At 36.9% G+C, this 10103-nt stretch overlaps 1 protein-coding gene across 2 annotated transcripts; it reads right to left on the reverse strand.

Moving 5' to 3' along the window:
* Positions 1-433: 433 nt before the first annotated feature.
* LOC102688809 (extracellular calcium-sensing receptor-like) lies at positions 434-6570 on the reverse strand. 2 transcript variants are annotated; one of them, XM_069197636.1, is made up of 7 exons: positions 6268-6570; positions 5986-6146; positions 5047-5332; positions 4039-4872; positions 3324-3545; positions 2879-3002; positions 434-1444 (listed from the first exon to the last, which is right to left on the reverse strand). In XM_069197636.1, the coding sequence occupies exons 1-7, from the start codon at positions 6289-6291 to the stop codon at positions 531-533; spliced, it is 2565 nt and encodes an 854-aa protein (XP_069053737.1). In that variant the 5' UTR covers positions 6292-6570; the 3' UTR covers positions 434-530. The 2 variants fall into 2 exon arrangements, with proteins under 2 accessions (XP_069053737.1, XP_015216149.2); XM_015360663.2 differs by having other exon boundaries at positions 5986-6570.
* Positions 6571-10103: the final 3533 nt, after the last annotated feature.

Below are 10103 nucleotides of genomic sequence, written 5' to 3' on the forward strand. Positions count from 1 at the left end.
GCAAATCACTGCATTCATTCTTGAAATTTTATTACATATATAAATCTACCACCAGAGGGAGACTGGTACTGTACTTATACTGTTAATTGAGCTGCAAGGCTTTTTGGTGCTAATTTGTTATTGTAACCTTCTTAAGTTGTGAATAAAATAGCTAAATCCAAAATAGCATTAAATCCAAATGTAAGACTTCAAGGTCAGGAGTAGGAAACTGCAATGTTGGTCTGACTGCAATACAGATGAGTGACATTTTAAATGATCATTCTCCAGGCCTCAGTTGCTCATAAAATGCTTCAGGTGATTGCATTTTAACATGATTAAACTTTTTCAGGAAGAACATATATATTACCAATAAAAGTTGTGATGAAAACATGTTTTTAAATTAATTTACAGTACCTTTTATTTCAAAGAAGAAAAAAATAATTGAAAAACAGTATTTACAAAATATAATGTTTTATCTCATTTTCTTTCCATAGTTGACAAAGCAAACATATTCTATGCAACAAGTAAATAGCAAATATATTAAGGAAAAGCTATAGTCTTTTTGAATGCATACTTCCCATAATGTGTTTCCTAGTGTTTTTCTCTGGCTTAAGCAAAATTATGTAGCACTTAGGTGCAAAAATGCAAAGAAGCAGACTAAATGTTGAAGACAAAATTGCAAAAATCTCAACTGCAACTGTGTATTTTCCAGGTGAGCTGACATACGCTGGGATGAAGGTGACCCAAACTGCACAGAAGATGAGCATGCTGAAAGTAATCAGCTTGGCCTCGTTGAAATTATCAGGCAGTTTCCTGGCTAAGAAAGCCAGCACCAAACAAGTAGCTGCAAGCAGGCCTATATAGCCCAGTGCTGCATAAAATGCAATTTCTGATCCCGTGTTACATTCTAAAATGATCTTTTTATTACTGAGTTTAAAATTCTTGTCAGGGAAGGGAGGTTTTAAACTAAGCCACAGCACACAGATTACAACCTGCACAGCTGTACAAGAACAAACTATGATCCTCTGCTGAACTGGCCCAAAGTTTTTTGTCATGTTGTTGCTGGGAAGAGTGGCTCTGAAAGCTGTTACAACAACTATTGTTTTTCCCAACACACAGGAAATACAAAGTGCAAATGTGATTCCAAAGGCTGTGTGACGCAACATACAGGACCAGGCTGTTGGCTGCCCAATGAAGGTAAGAGGGCAGAGAAAACACAGCAGCAGAGAGGACAGCAGGAGAGAGCTGAGCTCAGAGTTGTTGGCTTTTACAATGGGTGTGCTTCTGAAGGAAAAGAAGACTGAAATAGTGGCTACTGTCAAGCAGAGTCCAAACAATGACACAGTAGTGAGTGTGATTCCCATTGCATCATAGTAGGAAAGAAACTCAATGTCTCTGAGGATGCAGCTGTGTTTTCCATCATTAGACCAGTAGTCCTGTGGACAATGAATACACTCAGCGGCACCTGAAAATAAACAATGGAAAAGGGTGAACAAAACAGAGATAATAATTAACCGTTGGTTTAATGTAATAATAGGGGGGAGGAGTGTCCATTATCCATTATTTCCGAATGGCCTTTGGATCATGAACATGTTTTTTGCCCAAGAACAAACTATTATACTAGAAAAAGTGCCTTTTTATTATAAATATACAATCTTACAATTACAAATACAGTATAAAATTTGCTGAAGTGTACAAATCAAAGACAACACCCACCCTAATCAACTGACCTATACATTCATATTTAGTACCATTAATATTTTAATCATTAATAATAATAATAATAATAATAAGAAGAAGAAGAAGAAGAAGAAGAAGAAGAAGAAGACTAGATCAATAAATTAAACCACCCAATAATTATTCTCAATGCATTTAATCAGTTATAAAATATACATTTTTTTATTTTAAATTAACTTGAATATTAAAATGAATTGACATTGTACTCTGTATCTGTACAGTATGTAGAAAATCATATACTGTAAGAGTGCATAGTGGAACACTGTCAAAACCTGCAAAATATAATAGGAAAAAGAAATATACATTTTTATAATATGCCTCTTTTTCAACTCAGAATTCTACTTCTTTACTTACCATAAACATGGAATTCCAATTAATATATTACATATACTGTACAGTGCTGCCTAAAGGCAGGATTCTGTACAAATTGTGAGGTGACCTCTTAAATTTACAGCCTAGTGACACTGAGATGTCCCAGTGTCTGTTTCTTCATACAGATCCATTTTAAAGCAGTTGAGATTTTTTCACCCTATTAAAACATTTTACCTCCTCATTTTATCATGCAAACCTCCTGGATAAACCATTAGAAGTATTATATATATATTATATATGTTTAATTTTTAAAACATATTTATCGATCCAACCCCCCTAAATGCATTGTTATTTTATATTGAGAAGTAGTTTTGGTTGATACTGTATGTTTTAAAAGTTTTGACAGATTCCTAAAATAATAAGTAAGTACCAGCTGAGAAATTCTGTATTCATAAATACATCTCATTTGTTTTGTAAAGCTATATATTCTGAGTTACTTGACAATTTGAAAAATTGATTAAACTACATCTTTCTTGTGTGGTGAAAGATAGTCAATTGAATTAATGTAAATCTGTATCTTAAATTACCCACCAGTGACAAATTCTAAGCCCATCAACATGATGGGTGGATTCTGTTGAGTAAAACAAGAAGCTGATTAATACTCTTTTGAAAAACATAATTTGAAAGTTGTGATTGGTGGGCAAGTCAAAATATTGTTATGATAATGGCCTTACTTTGACAAGTTGTAGAAGTGAAAAAACTAAAAGTGCTGATTTAAAAAAATGCAATATCACATTTAACTGAAATAATATACATATTTCTGTAAATATATTTAATATATAGTTCATACCTGTGGTGTTTGCTATGGTACCATCAGCACAAGGAATGCAATCGAAGCAGCAGATGGGCTGGCCTTTCCTGGCTGCTCTTCTTGTGCCTGGGGGGCAGCTCTCAGAACACACTGCTTTAGGAACCTGAAGAGAGAAACAAAGTGAGAAATATTAAGTTTTAGTTAAACATTTAAAAAACATTGTGAAAGAAAGGAAATATGGCCAAAATATCCATCACAGTATTATGTAAAATTTTATGTTTGGATGTCATTTGTGGGAAATTAGATTTGCAGATGTACTGTATGTTTGAACTCTGAAAAACGGTGCTTTATGAGATTGCCAGACAGCATTTTTCATTATCAGTATATACTTGCCTGGGTTTTTAAGTATATGAATTATAATGCCTTCTTTTAAGGACCATAAAATTATTACATGGATTTTGAAATTAAATATTTAAAATATTACCTCTCTCCCAGTGCTCCAGACAATACTGTCCTCATCAATCACTAGCTGACTGCCTCCATCTGGTGATGTATCAAAGTGACCCACTGTCACATGGCTGACCACTCCTTTGTTGAGTTGCCAGTTTATAATGTCATAGGCAGCAGGGGGATCGCCGTTCTCATCAAAGTACACAGCTTCTCCAAAACAGTTTACAAAACTGACTTTTTTTAGATGTTCGGTGACCTTGACAATACAGAACAAACAAATTCCAAGATGTTAAAATTATTGTATATAGTTAAATAAATTTACAGCGTCACTGTTAGACAGAATTTTAAAACAATGTAATCAAGTTGGATCGCACTCCACATCGCTCTGGTTTATTGCACTTTGGTCTAGCGAATCTTATCTATCTGGCTTGTTCATTCTCTTGCCCGTATCTAGATCTCTGGGCTGCCATGGTACCCTTTAGGTATATATACCCATATATTGTAGCATGTATAATATTAAGTATTGAATTAAAAGTGTTTGCTTTGTCCTTCTACCCTGCTATAATGACAGAAAGCAGATACATTATTTTAATGTGCATGGTGCAATATACAGTATATATAAAATGCCTCTCTATATCACATTGTGCAAATTAAAATATTTTTGCCACTTTCTGACTTTCTCCCTCTCCCTCTGTCTTGCGAACAGTCCCACACAGATATGAAAGCATTTCCAGTTTTACTTACTGTACCTGCCAGTGCTTCAATCCTGCAATATCTCCACAGAGTTTAATGGTGCTATTTTCTCCCTTTTCACAGAACAGTAAGTCATGAAGTGCATGTGCTACAGCATACACTGCTTTGTATACGTTGTACGTCACTCTTAGTTGTGAGACATCAAAGAAAGCATTTTCTATTGCGTCCAGTCTCTCTTTTCCTGTGCATGTCTTAGTGCTGCCCTGAGTACCATTGTGTTTAGGGGGCTCCTCTTTCAAAAGCAGACTGCACCCAAATATGTTTTCCCAGAATTCCTTAACAAAACTGCTGCCAGGATAGACAGATGGATGGATGTTGAGCAGGAATTCTTTGAATTTTGGAATTGCCATTTTGCGAGTTGCAAACCCTATTGTGCCACCAAAAGACTTGAATATTTCTTCAGTGGAGGGTCTCGCTGCTGTTACCCATGCCTCACTTGCTATCCACTGTATTCCAGTAATATTTTGTCTTGTAATTTCTTGCATTAAAGGATACAGGTCACCTTCTGGAACAAACGCTAGTATGATTTTTGCTGTTGACTCCTTGATAGTGTCAACTACTTTGAGTATTTTATGTCTGGGGTAGGTCCTTAAAATGGTTTCGGTGAAGGCGATGCAAACACCATATTTCTGAACTTCCTCTGTGAAAGACTGAACCCCAAATCTTCCATAATCATTTTCAGATTCAATAGCTCCAATCCACGACCATCCAAAGCGCTTAACGAGCAGAGCTAATGCTTTAGCCTGATAAAAATCACTGGGAATTGTGCGGAAAAAAGTTGGAAACTCTTTTTTGTTGCTGAGACACGAACAAGTTGAAAAGTAGCTGACCTTGTAAAATATGAAAATACAGACTCATATTAATATATTAATGCATGTTAAAATGTTAATTGTGTGCATTTTAGAGTAATACTGTATAGTAGTCTAAGAGCAATGCATGCAATGTTCACACAGACTTTGCAGCTTCTTGATGTTAATAAGATAAAGAAAGAGATTAAGCTTTACCAAAGGCATTGTGAAGGGTCCAATCGTCCTAGCAATTGCAATTGATTGAGAAGATCCAGATTCAGCAATAACTGCAGGCATGGAAATATTACATCCTGAATCAGACTGAATCTCCTCTTGTCCGTTTATTAATGTGAAAGCAGCTCTTAAAGTTTGAGTGGGAGAGGCACAGGAGTCGACGATTTGATATCCCAGTGTAATGTTGGGAAGCAAACTGTAGTCTGAGTTAATTTCTTCTAAGGCAAATATCATTCCTTGTGTCCATCGAAATGCTCGCAGATCAAACCTAATAAAACAGTACAACATCACAGACTTACTGTATGGAGGGCATTGTTGGCCCTTTATAAAATGGGCAGGGTGGGACTCCAAGATCAGCTGAATACATTCAGTCAGGTTATTTAAAATTGCCCTTAAAATGAAATGTATTACAGTAGGTCTAAGTGGGACGTCTCTCCACCTTTAAAAGCCGAGTACTGCCGCTCAATCATACCGCAGAGTAGTAATAACTGTTCATCAGACTGTCCATGAAGTATAGATTCATGGTATTTGCTGTTGTTGGTGTTTTCTTGCAGTCACTGTTATGATTAATTGACATTTTAGATCTAATTATTAGTATACGTGTGATTCCTGTAAGCGACGACTGTCAAATCACTAATAATTATAAGCGGTTCGGTTGGTCTGATAGATGTTCAGGAACAGTGAACTAAATGTTGATCAGTTTAACGAGTTTACTGTGCTCGGTCGTTAATCTCAGCAACGGTTTGTTACTGTAAATTTCATATAAACACAGGAGTTGTAAGGTGTCCCTATAGACAGGGTTGGCTACAACAACAATAATTAGAATAATGCTACAAAGACGAAAACTGTTTTTACCTTTCTGAATTGCATTAACCTTTCCCAATTTAATTGACCGCAATTTCGCAGTTATAAATATCTTACCCAACGCAGCTTGCTTTTGGTGGTTCCGTTTGAAAAGGGGTGTAGATATGTTCTTGTTTGTTAAAAACGGGGAAAATACCTCCGATTATAACATCTCCGTTCTTAAATAAAGCAGGCATTCCGAAATTTCCCAGTATCCTACATGTCCACTCAGCGCAGACCTGAAATGAGAAATACCACACAGAAAACATCAAGACGCACACATCCATTATGCACTACAAGTAACGCAGAGAAATAACACAGAACATATTATTGTGATTGTTCTATTTTATATGCGCTTACAAATCCCACATGGTCAAGATGCATGATTTTAGTCAGCCGCGTGCCCAATGCAGAATAAACCGTGATCTCTGGAGGCTAAATCATTTCAGCCTCGCTGGTGACAGCCGTTCACTGTGTTTAGATAACGTGGAGCAATCTTTTCAAAGTTTCAGATAAAAATAAAGCAAACAATGGTCAAGGAAATTAAATTAACGAAGATGCTGCATTAAATATCTGAAGCACTGCTTCAAACTTGTTTTTGTAACCAGCAGCAGCTCATATAAGTGCCATTTGACGTCTGCATCAGTTGCAGATGGCTGTGTATCAAACTATTGCTCTGTGGTGTGTTCACTCTGTCCCTTGATGTTTCGATGATGCTGTTTGAATATGGATTGCGCCGCAATGCAAAATTTAAGATACACCGGTAGTTTAATATTCATGTTTCCGCCGATTTATCTACTGTATCACGTTTAAGTTTGGAAATACTGTAATTTTGTTTCAGACGTAGGAATTTTGTGTTCCTTCGATATTTTGTACTTTTAGCAGTAACGCCACATCAGTTTTAGAGCAGTGTCTTTTTTTCAAAAAGAAAGCCACCGGAACATGTACACTGTCTTTTAATGGATCATGTTCTGGAATATAAGTTTTGGGAAAAAGCCACCTTAAATACTCAAAATGCCTTTCAGGTTTTGAATTTATTGTCCAGATATTACACAAATTAATTACGTACTGTAAGAGAGTGAAAAGGTAGAGAGCAACCAATACACTCTTGCTGACTGACGTGACTAGAAAGCCATTTTATTATTTAACCTTACTTGCACTTACTGTATGTAAAACATTTGATGTTTGTACATACTGTATGTACTGTATACTCCTTGGCATTTTTTACTAAAGCAATTTACTAAAGAGTGAAGTACATTACTTTCAAGTAACGACCGATCTGTTACCTGAATCCACAGCTTTCTAACTCAAAGTCCAGCCCCCAAACTATGACCCCACACTACCACGTGTTTCTTAAATGCAACTCTTCGAGCTCAGAAAGCTGACTGTCCACTTATTGATTGCTGCCACATTTCTACATCTTTAGCAGCCTATGGACTCAAGGCCAAAGTTTACAAGACCGTTGTCCACCCTCTCGCCCTGTGTGGATCGGAACGCTGGCCAGCAACTTCAAGGCATGAGCAGGCCCTCCATGTCATGGAGATGAGGATGATCCGGTGGTGTCTCGGCCTAACAAGATTTGACCACGTCCTCAATGACGACGTCCGTCGACGCATGGGAGTGGCACCAATAAGGGAGAAGATGCGAGAAGGAAGACTGCGGTGTGATGAGAAGTGGCGAGCACACGGCGGCACAGACAGCGATGTGACTGAGCCCACAGGGTCGACGGCCGCGAGGGCGGTCCTCGAAGCGGTGGATGGATTGGATCACTGAAGACATGCGGAAAGTGGACGTCGCCCCGGAGGACACCTATGACTGTGCCAAATGGAGATGGGTGGTCCCTGCCGATGCGGGATTAACGCTAGGATGAAGAAGCAGCCTATCAATATACAGTGCCTTGCAAAAGTATTCACCCCCCTTGGACTTTTTCACATTTTATTGTGTAACAGCATGAAACCATGATGTATTTAACTGAGAATGTTTGCCACTCTTCAACACAAAGTACTCTATAATGTCAAAGTGAAAAACAAAATCCAGACATTTTACTAAATTAATTAAAACTAAACAACAGAAAATCATTGAATGCACCCCCTTTGACACGCCTACATTACCTCTAAAGGAACCAACTCTCTTCTCCAAGTCACATAATTACTGTGTGCAGCTGAGTTGCTTCACATGATTTAAGAATATATACACCTGTGTCTGGAAGCTTCCCCACTTAGGTAGTGCATTTCCAAGGAAACACTACACCATGAAGACCAAGGAACATTCCAAGCAGATCTGAGACCAGGTTCTTGAAAAATACCAGTCAGGTCAAGGATATACTGTAAGAACATTTCCAAGGCATTGAATATACCTCAAAGCACTGTGAAGTCCATCATTAAAAAGGTGAGAAAATATGGAACAACTGTGAATCTGACCAAAACTGGCCATCCTCCAAAACTGAGTGTCAGGCAGGAAGAGCCGTAGTAAGGGAGGCCACCAAGAGGCCTATGGCAACTCTGAAGGAGTTACAGTCCTTCATGACAGAGATGGGAGAAAGTCCATGAGACAACAGCAGCACGCACACTTCATAAATCTGTCTTGAGTGGAAGGGTGGCAAGAAGAAAGCCTTTGTTGAAAAAAATACGTATCCATTCAATTATTTTTTTGTTTTTTATTTTTAATTTAGTAAAATGTCTCTAAAATGTTAGTAAAATGTTTTTTCCACTTTGACATTATAGAGTACTTTGTGTTGATGAGCGGCAAAAATGATCGGTTAAATACTGTACGTACATCATGGTTCCATGTTGTAACACAATACAATGTGAAAAAGTCCAAGGGGGGTGAATACGTTTGCATGGCACTGTACATCTGTCAAAATGATACACTTCTATAGGTGAATGCTAGAAAATCTGGTGCATTTTGCATGAAGCTTGATTGCTGAAATTCAGTATTTTAAATAGATTCTACTGTTGTTACTTATATTTATGAAAATGTCCAAGAGTCACTCCAGACTGTTTTTGGGAGGGTTAAAGCCATCTCTCAAATGGCCTGCCTGTAGTGTTTAGGTTGAAAACACTACAGACAAAAGGTGTTTCCTTTAACAGATGTCTGGAATATCAAATTGTTGTTATTTCTTTAGTAATGCAATTCAAAGTTTAATTATCGTGATAAAGATACCGACACTTAACCAGAAAATGCTTGTAATGGTTTGTCTAATATATTTCAATTTTGTTATTATTAATTGGATAAAGCTTTAGTTGTGAGTATAAATAATACTTGAAATGTAGCACTACTCTGTAATGCTACAGAGATGAGAGGAGACCACCCAATCACTTGTCTCTTTTCATGACAAGAACAGCATTATCATTCTAAATGTACGCATTTGTCAAAAAGTTCACAAGTTTTCTTCTAGAGGAAAACATCAAACAAACATCTTGTCACAGACACACATTTTAATGTGGGATTTGCCATGCAGGCCCTTCATTCCCAAAGGAATAATGTAATAATTGCAGGCTCTTCATTCCCAAAGGAATAACGTAAGGTCTTGGAAATCATTACTGTTTGTTTTTAATATAGAAATACAGCCTGAATTCTTCCAAAAACAGAGGTTCAAAGTACAGCCAAGGTAGTTTACTCAATGTAGATTGCAATAACTTTCAGAAAGCTCCAGAAACTATCTAACAAAACTTGCTGCAGAGGAATCCTCTTTCTATTTCTTAAAACACTACAATATGTCATTTTTTTTAAATCACCCCACCTACAACATATACTGTACTTTATTCAGAAAAGAAAAATGCATTGACGGATTTCTCTATGCATATGCTTTTACTTGACATGAATTATGCTGTTTAGGCATTTCTCAGTGAAGCATTGTGGCACAGAGAGGGTTAACTAGTAAAGAACCAGACTATACCCACAAGGGCACTGTTGGGGTCATGTAGGAAGGGAAGAATGTACGTCTCTTGTGAATCAAAACAACTTAAATAATAATAATAAAGGAAAAATAAAAAAACTTTTACCTACACTGTGTTATGTTTTTGTGTTACTTTTCTAAAGAGCTTTGTTTGCTTTGTGATATTTATAAATAAGTTAATAAGTTAATCAAACGTTTATTTCGGAAATGCAGACTATATCCAATTGAGCTGTTACTTCACATTTTCCATGTTCAAAGGGTTTCAGTGTGATTAAGTAAGTGTAGGCTAAGTGACTGG

The sequence above is a fragment of the Lepisosteus oculatus genome, chromosome 13 (genome assembly GCF_040954835.1).
Source record: "Lepisosteus oculatus isolate fLepOcu1 chromosome 13, fLepOcu1.hap2, whole genome shotgun sequence".
Lineage (NCBI taxonomy): Eukaryota > Metazoa > Chordata > Actinopteri > Semionotiformes > Lepisosteidae > Lepisosteus > Lepisosteus oculatus.